Source organism: Crinia signifera, chromosome 4 (genome assembly GCF_055691185.1).
Source record: "Crinia signifera chromosome 4, ASM5569118v1, whole genome shotgun sequence".
NCBI lineage: Eukaryota > Metazoa > Chordata > Amphibia > Anura > Myobatrachidae > Crinia > Crinia signifera.
Window position 1 is genome coordinate 239,415,919 of NC_139220.1, and position 25,152 is coordinate 239,441,070.

Consider the following 25,152-nt stretch of genomic DNA (forward strand, 5'->3'; position numbering starts at 1 on the left):
TGCTCCTGAGGCTGCAAAAAAGTCCACACTCTGGGCTTAAATCATGGGGTATAAAGGATATAACTGAATAGGTCTGAACCAGCAAATAGCCATGGGATAAACCCTGAGTACTTATGATGTAAAAAGATGGGGAGTAGTATTTAATTTAATATAAACAGTATGACTGTGCTCACATTATTATTGTGACTAAACCAACTACAAAACAATTAGTAAAAGTCCCTGTCTAGGTAAATACAGTGTTGTCATAACATGATGTAACCATTGTTTTCAATGTAACTATAAAATAACATTGTGATGCAAAATCATAAAATATGAGATAAAGGCCCAACATGTGACAGGCTGCTGTTTGCAGGAACTCGTTCAGGCTTTTTGATCAACTAATTTAAAGCAAAATTAGTTTTAAGGCCAAACCAACCTGGTTGGTAAATGTATTATGTTGTACTATGGCGCATGGGAAATAGTAAATAGAAAAGTATTCAATAGCACAATGGTATCCGGACTGCCTTCCTGGCTCCTTATACTGTTTGCCGACATTTTCATTGTTAATAAACCCACCACATCCCACTTTCACAATATCCCTGAAATACTTTTTAAAAAAATAGGTTCATGTGGACTATAGTACCCACCACATGCCTGCTGGGACAAACTTACTAGGACCAGCAAGGACCACCAAAATAATAACATCAATGCCTACATGACTGAGAAATGGTTCCTCTTCAGACTTATGTACTACAATAAGGTAACATCAAAGTCTGGCCTACATAGTGCTCACCTACTTACAATGAAAAGATAGAAATGGTTCATAAGAGCTAGGCAACTAGACATTAAAATGAGACAATTTATAGATAAAAAAAAAATCTAAAGATATTTCTGATATGACTCAAACATAGTAGGTAATTGTGTGTTTTTTTAGTGAAAGTAATCTACATAAGCCTTATTGTTAAAACATACAATTATTTATTATACATTAAGGAAATTTGAATAAGAACAGAATGGAATATATACATTTATCTCTGTTTAAACCACTTTTCACAATTGTAATACTATACAAACTGATTCCCTGTGCTCTACATTTTTCACATAAAAATTCTTTAACCTGTCTAATTACATTATTTTTTGAGTGTCTGTATTAGTCTTGTTTCTGTCTCCCCTATAAATCAGAGTAGGTGAAAGTCTTTCAGAGAAAATGGCCGAATGTATTAGGGTTAGGTATTAGGGATTCTGGGAAAGGTTTCCCTTTTTTTTTTTAAAGCGGCAATCATTTTCTGTGGACTGCAAAACCAGGTTGATTTTGCCATGTAATGACACTTTAAAAAGAAAAAACTTTTCCAAAATCTCTCACTTTCTGCTTCACACACCCCATTACATTTGGCCCCAGAAGGGGAGCAGCCACCTCTGGGCAAGATATATTTATCACCAGTTATTTTTATAGCGCACATATATTCCGCAGCAATTTTACAGAGAATATTTCACGTCAATCCCTGCCCCAGTGGAGCTTACCATCTATATTCCCTACCACATGTGCACGCACACACAGACATTCTAGGATTAAATTTGTTAGGAGCCAATTAACCTACCAGTACATATTTGGATTGTGGGAGGAAACCGGAGTACCCGGTGAATATACAAACTCCGCACAGTTAGGGCCATGGTGGGAATCGAACCCATGACCTCAGTGCTGTGAAGCAGTAATGCTAACCATTACACCATCCGTACTGCCCCCAGGACAATCACTATTTAAGAAAAATTGGCTGGAAACTACAAATGAATATATACCATTAGGCCTCAGTTCCGGATATAACTATTACATCCCTCATTTTTGGGCTTTTTTTAGGCAATATTATAGCAAAGATTGACAATGACCAGTATAGGGATTATCCATTCATTTTAGTCCAAAACACTGAAACTTTACTGATCATTAAAAAAAAAAATGATCCAGGGATCGTGTTCTATAAATGGCCATTGATCCTTCTGCTAGGCAATGCAAAACTCCTTTAATGTTATCTCTGGGCAGATCCAGCCTGACCTTGTAAATCAAGGTAAATCCCTCCCTGAGTTTGAGCGTGGGGATTTTATGGGACACTTCAGGTAGCTTTGACGCAGTAATCCCATTATGTATAGATGAGAGCAGAGGTATGCAGACTGCACAGCTTGTACGCAAGTCCCATTGTGTTGCCTGTAGGCGTCAGCCCGACATGGCTTGGTCTCAGCATACGTCCTCTGTAAAACTTGTTTGGCTTTTGGGCCAGAAAAAAAAAAAGAAGAAAGCTTTTTAAACACTGGAATAGTTAATAGCTCGCAGCCATTCACAGAAATCAAACTTACAACAAGCACATAGGGCAGTCTTACAAAAACAACCTTTGTAAGCAAGTGTCATTCACTTCTAGGCATTCAGTGCCTTTTGCAAGGGTCAGTGCAGGAATGTCAGTTCATTAGAGATTTTCCACAGTGATGCTTAACCTATTGAGCCTTGAGGGGACCCAGACTGCGCAGCTCATAGACTGGTCCTACCAGCACCATATAGTACATACTTCTCTCACTATAGTCTGTAATACTATCCAATAACCACTAGCTGGTGATGGACTTGGAGAATAGGATAGTAGGTTATTACTGTCCTTTGTGGATTTGTAAAATATGAACATGCAAGGAAAGTTATGAGAACTCACTACATCTTCTCCGGCCTAGAGAGTAAAGCTGTACTATTAGTATTGGGGATGGAGACCTTTCCATGCTCGTACATGGAACCAGGGTGACTAGTAAAAATCTGTAACTAATACAGTACAATGTTTTTCATTATGTTTCCTTATGCTTACTATATATGGCATAATAATGTCACATAAGATGGATGTAGAACAATTCATGTACGATACAGTAGAACTTCCTACAAGTCACCGAATGATTTCTAAGAAATTATCCATTAGCTCCAGGTTTGTGTTTTCTAAGCCCCCTACCATGTCCGTAGACAGGCCGTTTCCTTTATCCATTCTCCAATTAAATTTTTTTAATTGGGTAAAACAGTATATTCACACAGGAGGCGTCCTCCTCTGTGCTAATCCCCTTCGTTCTTGTAAATGCCTGGATCGTAAGCCCATAGCAGGTCCGATTACTCTGCCTTTGCAACAGAGAAGGGCAATGGGACATTTTATTTAGAAACTGTGACCCTACGGAATTGTCTGCGCCTCAGAACATTATGTTGTGATGGGTTGGTCTTGTGGGTTTGGCCGTTTCCAGAAAAGCAGGTTGGTGCCAAGAGTATCCACAAATAGAGGAGAACACAGGTCCAACAGGATGCCACCTTGATCCAAAATGTGGGCCAGCTGCCATGGGTGAAGATGGTCTCCAGGGATGAATTTTCATAGCTATAAAAAAAAAAAAAAACAGAACATAGTATGGAAACACACTAATCTTTAAACATTAGTCACAGTGATACTTAAACATTACTCATGTGTTTTGTTTCACAGCAGTGACGTAGCCACACAGGCAGCCGTCAGCATTGTGTGTCACCCTGTTAACAAGTCTGTGTATCACTTGTAAATGAATTGTTTTACACCCTTTGGCTATGATGGGGTTGGTCACCATAGATATTCTATTACTAGCTGAGTGACCGACAGAAGTGGAAGAATTCCTTCCACCCTCCAGATAAATAATGACACTGGGATGTGGCCAAATCCAGGAGTCTCTGTTTCTATAAGGTGGTGGGTGGGACATCATACAGTAAGTACAAGCTGCCTATAAAATGTTTTTGTATACACTCTAGGTGTGTGCACCTTATATGTGGAGGATTTTCCCAATGATAAAAATCACATAGTCCAATACAAAAGTCCAGGAAATAATTTGCAGTCCTCTTTATTTCCAGCGTGTATCTGTACATGTTATGTATCTGTACAAAGCTGGCAAATTGGGCTGTCATTGCCGCATTAAAACCCCTTCACATCTAATTGAATTCCCCACTATGCCTGGCATAGTTGGGATTCCGTCAGTCAGTACTCAGACGACGGAATCCCGACTGCACAGTGTGGGGAGCGCAATGAAGCCCCTTGCGGGCTCGCTGCGCTCGCCACCTATTTTATTCTCCCTCTATGGGGGTCGCGGACCCCCACAAGGGAGCAGTCGGAATCCCGACTGTCGGGGAGCCGTCCGGCACCCGCCTGGCAGTGTATGTACATTGTGGCTAATTCACAGCTGGAAGTAAAGAGAAAAAAAAAGAAGCAACTTTGCAGTTGTGCAAACCATGTTGCAATGCAAGGGGTGCAAATGCAATTTTTTTGCTCCCCTTGCTTTTGCGTGTCTGCCCTGTAATGCTAGGCTTTAATTTTACACTGCGATTTATAAAGACTGTGGGACAAATAATGGGCTAGGGTAGGGCACATGGGAAGTTTAATAGAATTGGGGGGAAAGTGCTGTCTCTGTGCAGCCCGCCCTTCCTCACTGGCACAGTTGCCAAGTAATCTCTGTTACTGTCACTCTGTACAGGTATCCAGGAACATGGTACCTGAGCCTCATTATCTACTGTGCATGTACAGATATTAGGGAAAATCGTAGCCATGACATTGTTTCAGTGGCACTATATATGGGTGTAGTATGTGAGGTCCAGGGGAGTCCACAACACACATCCTACACCCAGATAAGTGTTGATCATGGTATGGCAACATACATGAACTAGCAGGAGCATACACTGATGCTGCTTTCACATCGCAATACCTGCTTAGACCCGGTATTTTAAAAGGGTCAGAGCAAGGTTAAACCCCTTTCACATCGCATGTTGTAAACGGTATATTACCGGTCAATTAACGTTTTTGTACCTTCCACATTGATCACGTTTCCCCCATTGAAAGTAGTTGTGGTTGTGAGCAGTGACTTCATGCAGGGATCCAGGCTTTCACCTTCCATTACCCAGCCTATCAACACCACCACCCCCCCTCACACGGAGGCAGCCAACCACCCCGTCCATATAACCCCCCCTGGACGAAGGCAGGTCCCCCTCTCCCCCGCTGGCGGAGTCCCTGCGGTGGACGGGAACTAGTAGTGCTACTAGTCCCCCGTACTGATTCTACCAGTAAAATAGACTCTTGATATTAGTCTGTGAAGCTGCTTATCGGAGCCTCATGGCCTTATCCTAGCCTTACTTGCTCTTAGCATTGTGTCATGTAACTGTCACAGGATTTATTTACACTCTACTGTTGTACAGCCCGCATCCTGTCTTCACAGATCAGGAACAGACTTGATTGAAGTGTTTGTGGTTTTTACATATGCCATAATTATCACACACCTCATGTGCGATCCCAATCTATATTATCTTTGGCAGATGAAATACTTAGGAAAGAACACTTTGTGCCAAATGTAGTGACAACTTAAGTAGTTTAATGAAAATAGTTAAACTACAACTCCTGATAGCCATTACGGTGGTGGATGGGGGTTGTAAGTCTGGCTGTAATGGCTCCTGGTATTTCCTCACTGACATTCCTGGATGGCTGCCAGGCCATCACCAACAAAGCGATACATGGCATTAAGAGACCTATTGTATGATAAGTTGCTGCACTTGCTCAATCAGTATATAACAAGGCAATGTCAATAGGCACGATGAATGAAAGTATAAGGGCTCTCCTGGCTTCTACCTAAGCACACTGTAAATCAGAGTGAGGTATTTCTCAGCAGGCCTCTTATGCAGCCCAGCTGGAGGACTAAGCACCTGGGAATGTGCGGAATGCGCACCTGAACCAGTTGGTCAGCGTCATCATCACGTAGAGGGAGGCCAGCACAAACACAAAGTGGAAGAAGGAATAGCTGTAGATCACACGCTCACGCTCATCGTGTATCACCGTCTGTCCACCGCTGGTATCCACATCTTCCTCACAACCCCGCTCTCCTAATAGACAAGAGATTTTCATTACAGAGTATTATAGAAAACATGCGCACCTTGCAAGAGCAAGACCTTAAAGTACACCTATTATCCACACGCCACCAGCTCATTAGTCCCGGTGGGCCCCACTGCCTGGGGGGTTTTGTATGTGTTTTTTTCCCTGCGGAGGCCAATGTGCATGTGTTGTTGTTTTTTTTTCCCTCTGTAGGGGACATTGTGTGTGTGTTTATTCCCCTATGGGGTACTGATGGTGTGCCTTGGCAATCTTAAAATACTGTATTGTTCAGTGTGAGTCGAGTTAAAAAAAAGGTTGAAAATGACGGTTGTATAGAGCTTAAAACAAGGTTGAGTTTTCACCAATAGAAAAATGCACCCGGTCCTCTGGGTTATCGTATAAAGCAGTGATTCTCAAACTCAGTCCTCAGGACCCCACACAGTTCACGTTTTCCAGGTCACCCGGCAGGTGCACAGATGTACTCATTTCTCACTCAAGCTTTCAAGGCCAATTGCTCTGCTCAGTGTCTCAGAAGTAGCAGTACTGGCAGCAGGATGCCATTCCATGTACTGTGCAAGCCACATACAGGTGCCTGTAGCGGAGTGACTGTGCAATGCTCACACACCCCTACCTACGGCCCTGGAAAGAGGCTCTTTGTCACATAAATAGTTCGGAGCAGGGACACCAACAGCTCTGCCAAGGCCCCAATACTGAGATAGAGAACCTTTCCCCTTCTTTGGCGCCACTGGTTAGACATAGCACATGCAGACTGTAAGCTTTTATAGGACGGGCACTGGTGTGATTCTATATAAAGCTGCCTAATATACTGCCACTGTATAAAACGTAATAATAACAATAGCATTCAGAACACAAAGGTAGAGTTTGGCAGGCTTCAGAGTTTTGGGCAAATCATTTGTAAACTTCCTGATAAAGCTGTAAAAACAAAGTTCATAAACAAATACATAAAGTAGTTAATGGGTATCTGCAAAATCAAAATATTGTTATGTTTATGTTCCAGACCAAATACATATAAACCAGATTATTAAATGACTCTGCGACCGCAGCAGCTGGCAAAATATGATCAGAGTTATTGTTCAACAGCAGCTGTGCAGGCGGCGGTGGCATTTATTAGGCTGACTCGCAGCGCAGCCGTGAGACCCCTGGGACGTCTCTAAGCTACAGTATACAAGGCTGTACATGCAAATATAAGGGGCTGCTACAAGGTGGAAACTGCTACAGAATGTGAACATATACACTCAGTGAACATTTCTCGCTGCTAAAGGCTACACTAAAGGTGCATACACACAGAGCGATAAGAAAGAAAAGATACTGTAGCACAACAAGTGGGATTACAACTTGCAATGCCGATGCGCAGCCCCGGTGGGATCAGCAATCCCAAGAAGTAATAGAATGTGCAGGCAGCCCAATTTTGACTATACTGTATAAAATGTAATGTTCCAATGCATTAAAAATTGTCTATAATCAAAATCTCAAGTAAATGTAGTCAATATTGTATGGGTCTGGGCTCTGGGGAGTTCAAGGGAAATCACACATTCAAAATCAAACATAGCCAAAATCTCACCATGTGTATGCATCTTAAGTGCAACCAATACAAGCCAATATCCACATTCAATTAGTATACATTAAATAAAGGAAGTCCTCAAGTGCCGTTCCAGGTGTTAGTAACCAATACTGTGTGATGTTATTGCCATTCCAGGTGTTAGTAACCAATACTGTGTGATGTTATTGCGGTTCCAGGTTTTAGTAACCAGTACGGTGTGATGTTATTGACGTTACAGGTGTTAGTAACCAGTACTGTGTGATGTTATTGCCGTTCCAGGTGTTAGTAACCAGTACTGTGTGATGTTATTGCCGTTCCAGGTGTTAGTAACCAGTACTGTGTGATGTTATTGCCATTCCAGGTGTTAGTAACCAGTACTGTGTGATGTTATTGCCATTCCAGGTGTTAGTAACCAGTACTGTGTGATGTTATTGCCGTTCCAGGTGTTAGTAACCAGTACTGTGTGATGTTATTGCCGTTCCAGGTGTTAGTAACCAGTACTGTGTGATGTTATTGCCGTTCCATGTGATTAAATAACCAGTTTACTGTACTGTTATCACTCTTCCAGGAGATGATAATAACCAGTACAGTGTGATGTTATCAAAGCTCCAGGTGTTAATACCCAGTACCGTGTCATGTTATTGCTGCTCCAGGTGATAATAACCAGTTCACTGTGCTGTTATCACTCCTCCAGGTGATAATAATTACCAGTACTGTATGATGTTATTACTAATCCAGGTGATAATAACCAGTACTGTGTCATGTTATTGCTGCTCCAGGTGATAATAAGCAGCACTACAGTATGTGATGTTAATCCTGATCCAGGTAATAATAAGCAGCACTACAGTATGTGATGGTATTACTGTGCCAGGTAATAATAAGCAGCACTACAGTATGTGAAGTTATTACTGTGCCAGGCAGGGCAGCCACTAGGAATTTTGGGGCCCGGGACTGATTTCCAGTCTGCCGCCCCCTCCCCCGGAGCTGTAAGAGTGCTCCAATTTCCCCCCCTCTAACTTACCACCAGATTCAGCAGGTCCCGAAACGCATGCAGGACACCAGCGGCCAATTATAATGCAGCACCGGCTGGTGAGAGAATCAGAGCTCGTGTACGGTAGACGCTCTGATTGGGCAAAATGAGTTGCCCAGGCCCTGGTGCCAGTTAAAAATCACCAGCACTACTGTACGTGATATAAATCCTGCTCCAGGTAAGAATAAAGGTGCATACACACGTACAGATTTTCTGTCTGATCTATCTGGTGGGAACAAAAACCTGGAAATATATGGGAGCATATGACAATCAAAAATTTCCACCCAAATGCAGGAAAACAGAAAAAATATATATGTTTTGATAAATTTGGGTACTTGTGAGTTATCTGGGCGTCCGATTTGGGTACTTACGATTTGCATGCGATTTGCATGCGATTTGCATGCGATATCGCATGCGATTTACGATTTGCATGCGATTTAGCATGCGATTTGCATAAGATTTGCTATTCATTTCATTACCCCACTATCCCCAAAGTGTGTCTATCAACGTGAACCCGAAGCGTGGCGAGCGCAGCGAGCCCGCGAGGGGCGGCGGTACGCGTCCTCCGACCTTTTCATGCCCTACTATCCACTAGGGCGTGGAGTGAGAATAGAATAGTGTGGCGAGCGCAGCGAGCCACCGAGCCCGAAGCGTGGCGAGCGGACGCGGACACCTGTGAAGCCCGCAAGGGCACGCGGATACCTGTGAAGGTGTCCGCGTCCCCTCGCGGGGCTCGCTGCGCTCGCCACGCTTCGGGCTCGGTGGCTCGCTGCGCTCGCCACACTATTCTATTCTCACTCCACGCCCTAGTGGATAGTAGGGCATGAAAAGGTCGGAGGACGCGTACCGCCGCCCCTCGCGGGCTCGCTGCGCTCGCCACGCTTCGGGTTCACGTTGATAGACACACTTTGGGGATAGTGGGGTAATGAAATGAATAGCAAATCTTATGCAAATCGCATGCAAATCGCAAATCGCATGCGATATCGCATGCGATCTAGTACCAAAATCGGACGCCCAGATAACTCACAAGTACCTAAATTTGTTATATCAGAACAATTAAACAATGTGTCTGACTGATCACTGTCTGTTTTCAAGTGTTAAGGAACAATTTTTTGATTGTCAGTTGCTCGCATACATTTCCAGGTTTTTGTTCCCACCAGATAGATCAGACAGAAAATCTGTACGTGTGTACGCACCTTGAGTAGCACTGTGATAATGACCAGCAGTAGTGCTTAAAGTGGTCCTGGTGAGGTGGTGGAATTAGCTCCCCCCTCCCCATATGTCACAGCCAGGGTGTGTGCTAGGGAGTTTGGCACCCCCTGCAAGTTTAACATTTATGGCCTATCCCACACACCAATGAAAAGAATAATCCAGGCCACATAATACCCCCTAATTGAAATTGTGCCCCACAGTGCAAAATAACCCAACACCTAAAAGAAATGGATCAGTGCTCACCAAATATGTAGGGCATGGCTTTGTGAGATGGGGATTAAGCACACTGTAATGCCTATTACATATTATGCCACACACCGTAATTCCCATTACACAATATGCTACACACGGTAATGCCCATTGCATATTTGCCACATAAGTGCTGCTTACCTACATCACAGAATCTGCTTGCAAATTGTCTATGCAGAAAATGTGGATTACAACAGCCCGATGGAAATATCAATGCTTACTGCACCTGCATAAGGATTGATGGCTAAGTGGTGAGTCTTGATACAAAGGGTTCGATTCAGACCGGTTGGGAATGGCTAAGAATAAGAAGTGCATGTGCCCAAACTATGTTGAACTATTTAAAAATAATAAAATGACTGCATATGGGAGATGCACAAGTGTTGCAGTGTACACTTTTGTCCTTGGAGAGGAAGAAACATAAGTGTTACACAGCTGGTAAAGCGGGAAGCCCTAAATTATTATACCAAAGGCAGATGCACAGTAACAGATACCAGGGATGTGCAGTCAGGGTAGGCAGGGGGAAGCAGAGACCCCATTGGCACATATTGAGCTGCTAAAATTATTTCTCAAAATGGGCCAGATGTACTAAGCTTGAAAAGTGATAAAGTGGAGGGTGATAAAGTAGTAGCCAGTCAACACCTAACTGTCATGTTGTTGGCCGTGTTCAAAAAATGACAATTAGGAGCTGATTAGTTGGTGGTTTATCACTCTCCATGGCTTAGTACATCTCGTCCCAACACTGGTTCAGCCCAGAAAATAGTTTCCACCATTCTGTGTAGACCATGGTGATCTTTACATCTACCTCTGGTTTACAATTTAATATAGTCTTCAGTCAAGATGCAAAATGACTAATCTAGTCAAATAAATATTGAAGATGTATCACCTCCTTCCTCATCTTCTTCCGGGCAGCAGAAGCAGCATGATGCTTTCTACAGAAAAGGGAAACACAGGTTACTGATAAACAGGAGACCAGGGGGTAAATTTACTAAAATGTGATTATTAAAGATGTGATGTTGCCCATAGAAACCCATCTACTTATTTATTTAGCATTTTCTAGAACAGTGGTTCTCAAACTCGGTCCTCAGGACCAGGGCCGGTGTAAGGCTTCTCAGCACCCTAGGCAAAACTTCAACCTACTCCCACCCTCCCCACCAAAAAAAAAAATCATGTGGTCCTCCCAGCCCCCCGGAGGCCCTCTGCACCCTCCCCTTTGCGACCCAAACAGAGTACAAGGAGGAGAGGGCAGTAATGTAGGGAAGTGTGTCTCAAGGGAAAGTATAAAGGTGAGGTATTGGAAGTACCACAGTCGCCACCTGCATTGAGTACAACAAGGATTCTCATAGACAGATTTGATTTTTTGATTTGCAGACTTGGTGGCGCCCCCCCAGATCCCGGCGCCCTAGGCAGTTGCCTAAAGCTGCCTAATGTTAGAGCCGGCCCTGCTCAGGACCCCATACAGTTCACGTTTTCCAGGTCACCCGGCAAATGCACAGGTGCACTCATTGCTCACTGACCCATTTTAAAAGATCCACAGGTGAAGCTAATTATTTCCCTTGATTCTGTGAGGAGACCTGAAAAACATGCACTGTGTGGGGTCCTGAGGACTGACTTTGAGAACCTGTGTTCTAGAAGATAATAGATAGAATCTCATTGGTTGCTATGGGCAACATCCTATCTTCCCATCTTAGTAAATTCCCCCCCTGGAGGCTGGAGTACATACCATGCAGCTGCTGCACACTAACATCTGTATATCCAGTCCAGATCTGACTACAGTGTAGTGTAAGATTCGTCACTGTTCTCTTGCTGCTCAATTTACCGTGGTAATTCTTTCATCGAATAAGCTCATCTGAACTAGCTATGAACCTCTTAAAATACTGTGCACTGAGCACATGTAATTCTGACCCATCAGGGAGGAAACGTGAGAGAAATCTCTCTGCTATGAGCACGAATAACAGGTTACAGAAAGCATTCCTATTGTATAACACAGTTAGAGAATACAAGGGTACTAACTTGGAACTCATAGGTGTAGACCTTAATCATCCACATTGGCCCAAACATCTCTGCTAGGTAGGAGGCTTCATTACTGTAAATAATAAAAGGAAATGTACAATGTTAGGTGTTAGTACATCCACCACAGGAAATAACCTTTAGATTTACTGCAAGACACTGAATAGTTATATTGGGTACCTCGTCAGTGCATGTTTCACCCCACAGCACAATGTACTGAATATGATTAGCAATTAGCCCATACACACTAGAAGATTATATTTCCAATCTGGCTGGTTGGAATGAAAATCTGTACATTTTTGGGAGCAAATGACAATTGACCATTTGCTCCATTGGAAACAGACACAAATTGGTCCTACACACTAGAAGATATGAAAGACAAAAGATATTGGTGAACAATTTCCCTTGAGCGGATCATGAAAGATATTGTGCATCCACACATTGTTAAAGATATCAAGTCAAGTTTATTATCATCAGAATGAGAAACTCTCTCTGAAGACAAAATTGTAACATACATAAAATACCAGTATAATAAAAGCAATATCCGCATGCATGAAAAATGTAAAAATACACAACAAAAGGACATCTAAGCATTCAACATACGTACAGCTAATGGTAGGAAGCTATTATGCAAACGACTTGTGCGTGCCCTCAAAGTTCTAAACCTTTTATGCGAGGGTCATTCTCAAAAATACTATAAAAAGGATGACTCGAATCTGCTAAAATATTTTTAGTTCTCTTTGAGATTCTGGAATACATTCCAAATTAGAACACTCCTTAGTAGTGCAGTTGCCAAACCAAACGATAATACCGAAGGTCAAGATGCTTTTCATTGAACATCTACAAAAATTTGTCATAGTGGGCCTACTCAGACCAGCAGCTTTTAACCGCCTCACAAAAAAAGAGACGCTGTTGGGATTTGTGTCAGTACATTGCCAGACCATGTCAGGTTTGCCGACACCTGAATGCCTAGAAATTTTACCGACTCCACTATTTCTACATCTGCCCTGTTTATGGACACTGGTCATTTTGGTGCAGCTTGCTTTCTTCTGAAATCAATCACTAGTTCTTTAGTTTTTCCCTCATTTAACTATAAGTTGTTTCCTTCACTCCAGGCTACCAGCCTTGCTATTTCTTCTCTATAGTAGGTCTCATCACCATCACTGATCAACCCCACAACTGCTATATCGTCCGCAAATTTCACGATCTTAACAGAATCAGAGGATGATACATAGTGGTGGGTAAACAGCGAATATAATAGGGGACTGAGGACACATCCCTGGGGCACTCCCGTTTTAATGGTGATCTCCTCAGATACAGCATTCCCCATTCTAACCACCTGTGGTCTGTCAGTTACAAAATTTAGTCAGTTAACCATATGAGGCATACACACTAGAATATATTGCCATCAATATCATTCAGAAGCCGATTTCTGAATGAGATTGATGCCAATACCTTCTAGTATGTATGAGCAAACAGTCGATTGTAATTTGTTCCCCGAAATTTCCAGATTTTCATTCCAACCAGCCAGTTGTAAACTGGTTTGGGCATCTCCAGATCTGGTGGCACACTTGAGAGCAGCTCAAGGCACACTCATTGCTGCATATGGGCTTGTAAACACATGCAAGATTTGCTAAGCCAACACCATAACTCCCAACATGACCCTCTCCAGGACGGACACAACGCTCTGCTCCTTGACTTCCTCCTTAATTTTTGATTGCCATCACCTGTTCTAAACAGGTTAACTGATAAGAAAGGTGCTTCAACACATGTGATGGCAAAGACAAATTAAGCAGGAAGACCAGGAGCAGAGTATTGTGTCCCTCCTGGAAAGCGTCATGTTGGGAGTGGATGAATGATCCATGCCATCAATTGTCCCATGAGGCGTTACTGAGCAGGCCTACATGAGGAAGGATTTGGAAAGAGTCAGTAAACAGAAGCACCTCGGATAAGTCATGTCAAAATAGTTTTGCTGAAGGCAGAGGTGTGTGTTTAGCGTGCTTGGCTCATGGAAGCTAAGCTCTGGGCATTTTGATATGAACAGGAACTTGCATGTCATAAAGCACAGTGCGATGTATCCTTAGCTCACCTCAAGTCACAGATATATCCAAGCTGACTGGGAGCCTTTATCATTATCATACTGGCAGTGGGTCTGGCACAGCATATCCGAGATCATTTCTTTTAGGACATGGAAAAGGTTTATTACATGTTATGGAGGAGTGGCCTTGTAAATGCCAGAACGAACATCTAATACCACATTACTTACTTGAGTCAACGTCCACCCTTACATTAGTACATACAATAAGTAAACAAGTAGTGAAGACAAATGTGTATTAACTCCCTGTTGTTAAGTGGCAGATTACCATTTCTAGGTCCCCAAAGTTGTTGCTAAGGTTACCCCTTCTGCCTACAGTCATTTTTACAGACCTTATAAGTTATAACAGTGCCCAATAATACAGAGAACTGACTGGACAGCCAGGGAAATTACTTATCAGGGCCCAAAATAATATTTACTAACTAAAATTATAATCCAATTTATGTCCAAAATAATTAATAACTCATCAGCATATTGATATTGAATATTCTATTAAGCCATTCTTAATTTTCTAGAATCCTTTTTGGGGGGAGAAAACATTTCTTGATTTCCACACATAACTGAGAGACATTATAATCAAAATAGAGAGTGGTTCAATAAACAACCTCTCATTGTATACATTTATTCAACTCATAAATATACATACTGTATAATCAATAATGTGGCCTTGGTACAGATTATTTTTCTACATAGTCCCTATACTTGTCTAAGCAATTTGGTAAATTGAATCTGCTGATGTGCCAATTAGATAAAGAAATCTGTTCACACTTTGCCCCTGTTTGACCATGATTCCACCATCCCTGCTGTCTTAAGCAGTGTACACATGGCTGCGATAGGGGCTGAAATCGCTGGGAATATGGTCGCTGGCGACCATATTGCCAGTGATGGGAGTGTGCCCGGCGATAAATCGCCGGGTGCGCGCTCCCGTTTTCAGCCCCGTTCTAATCGCTGGTGAACAGCTGATTACCTCTGCGGCACCGCCAGCAGAGGTTCCCTTTCATCAGCGACCATCTCTGGTCGCTGATGAAAAGGAGACACAGCAATATATTGCTCAGCAATATATCTCCCCCGTGTGAACATCTGACGTTGGGATAGTATGCCTGATGAGGCACAGTGTAATGGCTGTAAGGGGAAGCAGTGGTCTACCTGTTCTGGCCTGGTGGGAATATATTATAATTTATTAAACATGTGTGAGATGTCTTCTTACAGTACCTTACTTAGTGAATCACCCACGTATTAAAGAGCTTCATATTAAAAAGAAAAAACGTTTTGGAGGTGCTAACAAGCAGTATTTTAAGTTAATAAGACAGTATAACCTCACTGAGAGGGCAGCATTTCACCAGCAAAGTTAGTTAGTTTTTAGATCTTCCACTCCAGAACTCAAACTTGTTAATTTACCTATGCCCATTGCTATTGATACAGAAAGAGCCCCAGGAATTTTCTGATGCACTACCATTACCGGGTCCCATAGCATTTGGGTAAGGGAACAGCAATGCCACTATAACCCTTGAACCCCCAAGGCACAGCAGCAGTGGCATCTGAGGGGTGACACCAAAGTGCAGACTCCTCCTCTGGGAGGTACTGCACTGTAACATTAAGTGCAGAACCCTCACAGTGTAGAAGCCTGCACTGCAGCTAAGGCACTCTCCAAAGGCAATGACTAAAACAGGGGCTTGGGCCATGAGGCCATGGCGAATAATCTGCAAGGCCATGCCTCCTTTTTTTGGTGTGCGTCCTAAAGAGGCCAAAGCAGTTGTCTCTTTTAAGCATGCATAACCCTAACTGGCAGAAGCATTGACTTGAGAATCTACGGGGAACAAAGTAGAGACATTTAGAGAAGCAAGAACCATGAAAGGTCCTCTTGTGGCCATGGTCTATGCATCCTCTTCTAGTTCTGCCACTGAGCCCTCTGCTGACCAACTGAGGTGCATTTCGCAATAGCAGTTGAACCTAGAACTGGGCTTAGTGCAGGGTTGCTCAGGTGGGCTTGCTATCCATTTCGTAATTATTTACTTTCATTACACATACCCAGTGACTTATATACAGAAAACTAAACTTGTTTCAGGTCTTATTAAATGTATAGGAAGCCATATCTCCCAACTGTCCCAACGTCTGCAGGATAGTTTCAATTACAGTAGAAGGCTCTTCCCAGCCTGTCAATCAAATATGAGAACTCATTCCAAGACAGCTAAGATTAACTTTAACAACAACTGAGGCGCAAAGTCAAACATACCAGTGATGTTCACCTGTGACCATAGCATTGAGGTTAGAACTTAGTAGAGTAGATTCATAACAGTTACTGCATAGAGCAGTGGTTCCCAAACACAGTCCTCAAGACATCATTAAGGTCCAGGTTTTAAATAGATCCATGATTGACCAAAGGTGAATGAATTAGTACCTCAGTCAATTTGATTTAACCATCTGTGCTGAGCCATGGTTATCTTTAACCTGGACTGTTAGGGTGCTTTGAGTTTGGGAACCATAGGAATGGAAGGTAGACACCTCACTAACGGCAGCTGTGGCCAAACACTCTTTGGATCTGAACCCATAGTGGTTAGTACACAGCGAGACACTCTTATTTATATCTAACTTTCCTACCTGACCCTCTCCATGAGGGAGAAAATGATCTGTTCCTGGACTTCCATGGTAATGTATGATTGCCATCACCTGTGGTGACACCTTTCTTATCAATTACCTAGCTCACCACAGGTGATGGCAATCATACATTACCAGGGAAGTCCAGGAACAGAACATTTTCTCCCTCATGGAGTCATGGAGAGGATCAGGTAGGCAAGTATGATTTATATTTATTTACAGACCTGAGTTGGATTTAAGTCCAATTCTAAATTAGGAAACTAATATCATTAAAACTCAGATTGCAAAGTACAAGTAAGTACCCTTATGAAGTATGAAAGCAGAAGGCAAACAATCAGAAATGCATTAAGTAACTTAAAAGCCAGATGGACTGGAATGACAAGGGATGAGGATGTCTGAAGAGGAATCCTGTGAGGTCAGATCCTTTGTCAGCCAACATTTATTCAGGCTTGTATAAAACATTTATTTCCCACTCTACTACCACACTGTGAGAAGGGTACAGGCATATTTATTATTTATCAGGAATTGGCCATGATAATTATACTTTCATATTGCAGCTTATCATGGCAATTAGAAATGAAGAAACCCAAGTATGTATTAATATTTATATCCATGGACCGGGTTGACCACATATGTCCACACATAAAAAAGGTTGACAGTCAAAAGGTTGACACAAGCAATAGGTCAACATGGAAAGGGTCGATATGAGTTTTTCATGTTTTTTTGTGTCTAATTAGACCAGGGGTGGGCAATAAGCAGCCCCCCAGCTGTTGATGAACTACACATCCCATCATGCCTTGCCTTAGTTTTGCTATATGACCTTGCTGAAACTAATGCAAGGCATGCTGGGATGTGTAGTTCATCAACAGCTGGGTGGCCTCTTATTGCCCACCACTGATTTAGACAAACTGACATGGACACCATATAAGTGTACAATATCCCCTCACATGGCTCGCCATGCTTTGGGCACTATTATAACCTCACTCTATGGCCCTTATTCAGATCTGAGCTCAGTACAAATTTGTTTGGAAAATGGGCAAAACCATGTGCACTGCAGGTGGGGCAGATGTAACATGTGCAGAGAGAGTTACATTTGGGTGGGGTGTGCTGAAACTGAAATCTAAATTGCAGCGTAAAAATAATGCAGCCAGTATTTACCCTGCACAGAAACAAAATAACTCACACAAATCTAACTCTCTCTATACCTGTTACATCTGCCCCACCTGCAGTGCACATGGTTTTGCCCATTTTCCAAACAAATTTGTACTGAGCTCAGATCTGAATAAGGCCCTATGTCCACTTGGATAGTAAAGTATGAAGAACCACCTGTTTTGGAATTTTTGAAAAACTCATGTTGACCTTATGGACCTAAGGTATGTTGACCTTTTTTATGTGTCAACCTATGGTCTGTGGACCAATAGTGGTCGATCTATTGACTGTCAAAATTTTTATTGTCGACCGCATACCGTTGCCACAGGGTTGCTTTTGATAATTATCATTATTATTATTATTATTATTCTGAGATGTTGATATCACCAACATATGCCATTGTGCTGTACAAGCCCACAAATTGAACATACAATCAAGAATATGGATTAAAAGACACTGGGTATTTTATCATACTTTTTAAAGTGGAGGTATTGCCTATATCAACCTTATTATAGCTAATCATTTACAGAATGTACTAGAATAATGGTAGCTACAATCTGATTGGTTGCTATATATAATATTACACATTAATGTAATTATTTGCTGACCACCCTACTGCCCTGGTGTGATTTCTCTGTCTACTTTATCTCTCTCCAAGGCTTAGTAAAAATAGACCCCAGTGTCTATTAGAAGCCAGGCAATGCCCAAGTGGCCGCTCCCTACACAGTGTAAAAGTGAAGCAAGATTTTGGACACGGGGGCATTGCTGATGGGAAGCTGATGATAATTGCGGCTGTATCTAGACAACAGATGTATGAAGATGCAGCACCATAAAGGGGCTTACTAGGTATTATCCAGAAACATAAATGAGGGAACAGGCAGACATGTGGATCCCATGAGGGCAGTCAACTAATGACTTCACATACAGAACAACAGATGGCAGCCCTAACGCTATCTTCCATAAAGCAACATAAGGATTCCATTGTATTGTGGCTCACACTTGTAAATATCAGGCTAGCTTGCCAATACTGGTGCACGTGTGGTCAGCATGCACACAATGATGTATACAGCAATGTGCTAGCATAGCTCTGTATGTATGTGTCACAGGCTCGCTATGGATCGTAAAACGCTGGACCACACCTGTCTCATAACTTACACTAAGGGGGTTATTCTGGGTCACTCGCAAAGGCTAATTTGCTCTCTAATGGACAAAACCATGTGTAGTGCAAGGGGGCAGATGTAACATGTGCAGAGAGAGTTAGATATGGGTTTTATATTGTTTCTGTGCAGGGTAAATACTGGCTGATTTATTTTTACACTGCAATATAGATATCCGTTTGAAGAACACCCCCCACCCAAATCTAATTCTCTCTGCACATGTTACATCTGCCCCCCCCCCCCTTCCCTGCAGTGCACATGGTTTTGTCCATTAAAGAGAGAATTTGCTTTTGTGAATGAACCAGAATAACCCCTAAGAAAAGAGATATCTCTCCATCCCATGTATTTTATGGGGCACAGGCTTTTTATTGCCGACACTTCCCACTTGTTAAGCAGAGTAGTAAAAGGCTTGGCTGCATAACAATACAACTTAGTGAGAAATGCTCAGAGCACCAGTGAGTTATTAGATGTCCATAAGCAGGCGTGCGTTGGAGGACAGATATCCAGAGGGCAGCTGCTGCCGGCACCTGTGTTATGAACGTCCAATATCGTTGGCTTAATTATAAAACATATTTTGCATGCCTGGAGAACCAACAGTTCCCCAAGGATCTCTTGTTGCTCTGTTCATGACCTTTCTGCATTTCCACTCAGAGCTTCATGAAGTACAGTAAGCCCCATTATTTATACCAGCTGCCAACGACTATCGCCCGTATTAAGATAACTGTAAATATTTTCATGTTTTCACCAATCATGGGCATCATCTTACATGCTGCCTCCCTCGCCTTCCCTGCACATATACCCTAATGGATATTAGGTCACAGCTGCTAATGTTTGGAACACTTAGACCACAACTCAGTCATTTGTAAAAGTTTTGTAAAGTGAAAATGTTTTTCATTTAATGGACCCTTATAGGCCCTTAGCCCCTTCGGTAGTATGCCCGGAAATTTCTTGGGCGATACCGGGCATTCCACTGTAAAGAAAGAGTGCGCCAGTGGTGCCTCCAGCGGTGAACTTCGGGTGCACTACCATCCATCCTGCCGCTTATCCGACCCCCACCCCAGTCACTGGGATTAGATCCGCTGATGCCCCTTAACTAGCAGAGGCAAGGGCAGACTTACTAAAGCTTCTAAAACAGCCAACTGTTTGCCACCCATACAACCATTAAGATTCTAGCGATGATGATAAACAGAATCTGATTGGCTACATAGGGCAACTCCAGCCCTTTTCTGCATTTAGTGTAGTTATTATTTCCCACAGTGATTGATAAACTGGCGGGAAATCATGTTCCTGCAGGGTAAACCATGGTGCTGGATGTAAATACAATGCATCACCCATACGTGTATCACAATAGAGGTGTGGGACCAGGGGCGTAATTAGATTTTCCCCATAGCAAAAGTTTGTAAGGGCCCCATATTTAGCAACTGATGATAATATATGTATGTAAAACATATTACTTAGACAGTAAAGATGGGCCCCCTTCAGCTCTGGGCCCCATGGCAGCTGCATCCCTTGCACCTATGGTAGTTACGCCCTTGTGTGGGACATATTTGGAATTAATTACGTTGCAAAAACTTTCTTAGCAAAACTCCCTGTTGTGCTTTCATGCAGTTAATGGGGGAGGTGGGGAACTGGCAAACAGCAAGAAGGTTCTGCCCTTGGCTCCTGTCTCTAGTCCACTTGGCAAAGGCTCTGTGGCCACACACACTGTGGAGGCCGGCATTGCACCTCCTTAGCATGGGCACTAAGGATTAGTGCTATCAGCGTGTAACTCTTGTGCGCTTCTGTTTAAGACACTCAGAACACAACATTGATTTATAGTCCCAATCTATGCCCAGACCCTTTATAATCAGGTTCTACCACTGCTCTTTCTTGTGTTCATATTTACATACATTACAAGGAGATGAAAGGTAGTTTCAGATGTATTGATATAGAAGTACAAATTCTGGTATCATTAAATAACTAGTTCCATTATGTTGTTTGAGGAATCCATGTGTACCTACCATGCAAACAAGACACACACATACATGATGGCGGCTCCAATAATAGCTATGGATGTGTCTTCTGTCTGCAGCCCGTCTCTGCTGATGCTGGGGAAACACACTGTAATATTCTGCCCCCGGTATTGTACTGCAGGGAACAACCATAAGAATAGTTAAAAAGACAAATAAAGGAGATGTATGAAACACAACAATAAAGATGAGATAATGATATCATTTTAGAAATAGCATTCTGCAATACTGTATTTAAAAAGTCAGAAGGATGGTATATAAATGCACAGAATATTAACTATAAGTGAATAAATGAGTTTTATAACCTGCGACTTTCTAGATATCCTGGAATCACAATCTCCAAGACACCTAAAAAATCACAGGTTGATTTACTTGCAGGACATGAGTCCTATCCATGGGCGTAAATAGAGAAAACAATGAAAGGCAATCACCTCTGGGCACCAGCCTGAAGGGACACATTGACATCCTTTGCTACAGGTTCCGTTTTAGGTGCCCCAGAGTAGGAATAAGCAGGGAGCCGAGGGGGCATGTGCTGTGGTCCTCCCAGGGCAGTGTAAACCCATGGGCAGGCCCATGGTTATCAGAACGTTTTTTTTAGTTGGGGGGAGGTAAAAGCTCAGTTTGGCAGCTGGAATGAGTGGTCCCTTGTGCACATTATGCCAGATAGAGACGCTTATGCACACATTATCCTACGTAAAGACGCTTATACACATATTTCCAGATAGAGCCTCTTATACACAGTATGCCAGGTAGAGTGCCTCCTCCTCCTCCTCATTTCTCGGCTACGGGCCCCAAAACGTTGGCCTTGTTTGCCCGCTATTTGTTTCAATATGCACCACTGAAAGTCTTAGTGTGCCTATCGCAGTTAACGCGGGGGGCGGGAAACGTGCGGCAGGATTGGGGCGCTGCTGCGGAAGGGATCGGGAGACGGGGATTTTACCGGGCATGGGGAAACAGACGGAGCAGCGCTGCAGTGGTGCAGAGTCTCCGTCCACATGCTGACGGAGACCCTGCTCCCCTCCAAATATGGCCACCGCTGTGAAGGAGACAGACACGAGGTGCTCCTTTACCTCTATCGTCTGTCATGGAAGTGCAGAGTACCCAGCGCTACTGGGTACTCTGGAAGTGCGGATTCTGGGAGCGCTGTGGACCCTGCAACCCCTGACAACGAGCAAGGAACACCACCCCCCCTGGCATGGAGCAAGTAACCCACCCACCACCCCCTGGCATGGAACAAGTAACCCACCACCCCCATGGCATGGAGCAAGTAACCCACCCCCCTGGCATGGAGCAAGTAACCCACCACTCCCCTGGCATGGAGCAAGTAACCCCCCCCCCCTGGCATGGAGCACATAACCCCCACTGGCAACAAGCAAGTAAACCCCCACTGGCAACAAGCAAGTAAACTCCTGGCAACAAGCATGAAACCCACTATGGCAATAAGCATGCAACCTCCCTTGGCAACAAGCATGTAATCCCACCTGGCTACGAGATTTTAGGTAAGCGGCACTTATGCGCCTATCAGTGTGATTAATGTGTGTGTGTGTGTGTGTGTTCATATAATGAGCCCTGCCCCTAATTCTTCAAACTGTGCTCTTTAGGATTAAATCTTATCTCACTCCCATCCTGCCTATCCCTATCAGTCCACAGACTGGAGAAGACAGACTCGCAAGATGATGCCATCATCTTGTGAGATCTATAGCTCCACAGCGGTGGAGCATAAATAGGGAAGTAATATTACCGGAGCGCAGATAACATCCCAGCTGAACTGGCCAGGTCCCAAGCTTCCAGGCAATTCGGGTCTCCTTCACTCTTTCACCCCACTACAGCTGACATTTGAAAAGCAGAGCTTATGCCATAATATACAATTTGAGAATTCACATAGACACTGATACCAAGCTGAAATAAAGACTGGAGTCCGTAAGGGTGGTGTTTCCGGACTATACAATGTCCGGGAATAGGCAGCTCGTATATTGTATAACGCCATCCCTCTGGACTTTGATTGCCGGTCTTAATTACCGGAGAATAGTGGGTACTGCTAGGGCAGGGTTGCCTACTCTCCAGGAATAGCTGTGAGGCTCCCAAAATCGGGTCGAGATCCCCAGAAAAAGGGGGGGGGGGGGAAGTCACCTGCATTGCCACTAGTCTCTCTCGCACCTTTGGCGAATCGCATCATTTTAGCCCTGCTTATAAGTATTGCCGACTTTGCACAGCAGGGGTGACTTTGTTCATGATGGCCACGCCCCCAACCAACACCTTACCCTCATAGCTCCGCCCCCACCCCTATCTCATCACACCGGAGGCCCCCCTTCCTCACGGAGCTGGCTGCAGCCAGAAAGTAGGCAACCCTGTGCTAGGAACCTCTGGAGGAGAGACTTCCTCTTCAGTGCAATCTTCCCCCACCCTAACATTCATTCTTTTTCGCAGCTGTGCAGGGAGATGACCAGTGAGTAAATGAGGCTTTAAGTAGCCTCCAGGTTGCGAAAGGGTCTGATTCGTATCTGGTTGATATATTAAGCAGAGTTGAGAAGTGGACCAGTGTAAAAGGAGTCCATCACAACCCATCAGCTTTGAGGTAGCATTTATCAATTACGTTCTATAACATTTATAGGTAGAAGCATATTGGTTGCTATGGGAAATTTTCTACCAGTGCACTTCTCAACTCCTTTCACTGCCAGTGCTAAATACATCAAATGATAGAGATATGATAGAAATCAAAAAAAAAAAAAAGTATTATGTACAAAGCAAGAGGACTTGTTTTCCAGAACATTAAATAATACTAAGAAAACAAATTAAAGAATGTGACACTTTGCTCCGACCGGGACCATCCCCAACGGCAGGATCCCATGTGATATAGCGCATGCTATTGCTTTTGCATGCAATATATCGCATGCAATCCCAGCCAAGCCTGCCCGGCTACACAAGCAATCCAAGAGAACAGCGAAAAATAGGTTTGTTGAGTGTGTGCTTGTTAGGTAAAAGAATAGCTGTATTCCAGTATGATGTGCTGACATTTCCTGTTTGATCTGTCTGGAAAACTTTGATATAAATCTCCCACGGTGAACACAATCTCTGTTATTACAAAACAATGAGCACTAGGAAAGTGTGAACTGGATTGTGATCTCACACTGGCATGTAAAACAATGCTGACAGCTCTAGAATACAATAATGGTTCAACCAAGGACACAGCCAGTATATTAAACAACAATAACAGTGACAGAAATGTTTTGTGCAATGCTGTAAATTATATTATTATTATTAGTAGTAGTATTATTAGTATTTTTCACATACTTTTTTCTGGAGGCCGGCTTGACAGGGCCGAAAATGTAAGATATGTGACATAGCAGCTGATGATGGAGGACTGGAGCAATCCCGAACGAGGCTGCTCTAGAAAACAGAACATGAATATTATACAATATTGAGACTAATGAAATAACAATAAACAGCCTTTTAAAAAGGCAATGCTATGGACTGCACTATAAACCCAATAGGTGATGTCACAGCTTCTGGTTCTGCCAATTTTTTACGGGGGCCTCATAACTGCTGGGGGTTCAAACATCAAAGGAGAAGGATACTCAGAGGCTCTGTGGGCACAAATGTCAAGATACAGGAATAGCATTCACATGCTAACTAGCCAATGTCATGCCCTCACATGGCCTCACTGACTATGATTTGTGCCAATGGAATTACTAGCGGGGTTGCTGGAGTACTACAGGCTCTTATGTGATTTAGAAGAATAGATTAAACATAAATCTGGAAAGGTAATTTATTTGATGGTCAGGAGGCAATCAGTTACACCAAGATAGACCAAAGCAGTGGGGAATAGCAGCTAAAGATAAAGCTGCCATAGTAAAAACAACAAGCAATTCCTATTATGTTATTATTATATATATATCTAGTGTTCGTGTGTAACCGAAACACTGCCGTCTGCTGGCGGTGACTGAAACTACATCTGTTTCACACATGTGAAACGCAGAGGCAATCACAAGCTAGCAGACTTGTTTTTGAAGCTTTCGCTTCAAGCGGGCGTATCTAGTATTAATATATAAAAGACATAAGATATTTGGCAGTTGAGCTCTAAACTAAGAAAAAAACACAAGTTCATTTTAGCTATGATGTGCCAGCAGTTGCCAGGTTCCTATGAGACCAGTTGGTATTGTAGGACTTGCAGTGAAATAGGTTCCCTTGGCGATGGGCTTCAAGCTTAAATGCATTGATCAATGCATGAACTAA

At 43.1% G+C, this 25,152-nt stretch overlaps 1 protein-coding gene across 1 annotated transcript in view; it reads right to left on the reverse strand.

The window, feature by feature from the left end:
* Positions 1-979: 979 nt before the first annotated feature.
* SERINC4 (serine incorporator 4) overlaps positions 980-25,152 on the reverse strand; it is a 44,160-nt gene continuing 19,987 nt past the window's right edge. The window contains exons 7-12 of the mRNA XM_083184104.1: positions 24,211-24,306; positions 20,911-21,037; positions 11,918-11,990; positions 10,791-10,836; positions 5,713-5,866; positions 980-3,359 (exon numbers count right to left, since the gene is read on the reverse strand). Of these exons, the coding sequence (XP_083040230.1) occupies positions 3,143-3,359; positions 5,713-5,866; positions 10,791-10,836; positions 11,918-11,990; positions 20,911-21,037; positions 24,211-24,306 (713 nt within the window). The 3' untranslated portion in view covers positions 980-3,142. The remainder of the gene's footprint in view (positions 3,360-5,712; positions 5,867-10,790; positions 10,837-11,917; positions 11,991-20,910; positions 21,038-24,210; positions 24,307-25,152) is intronic.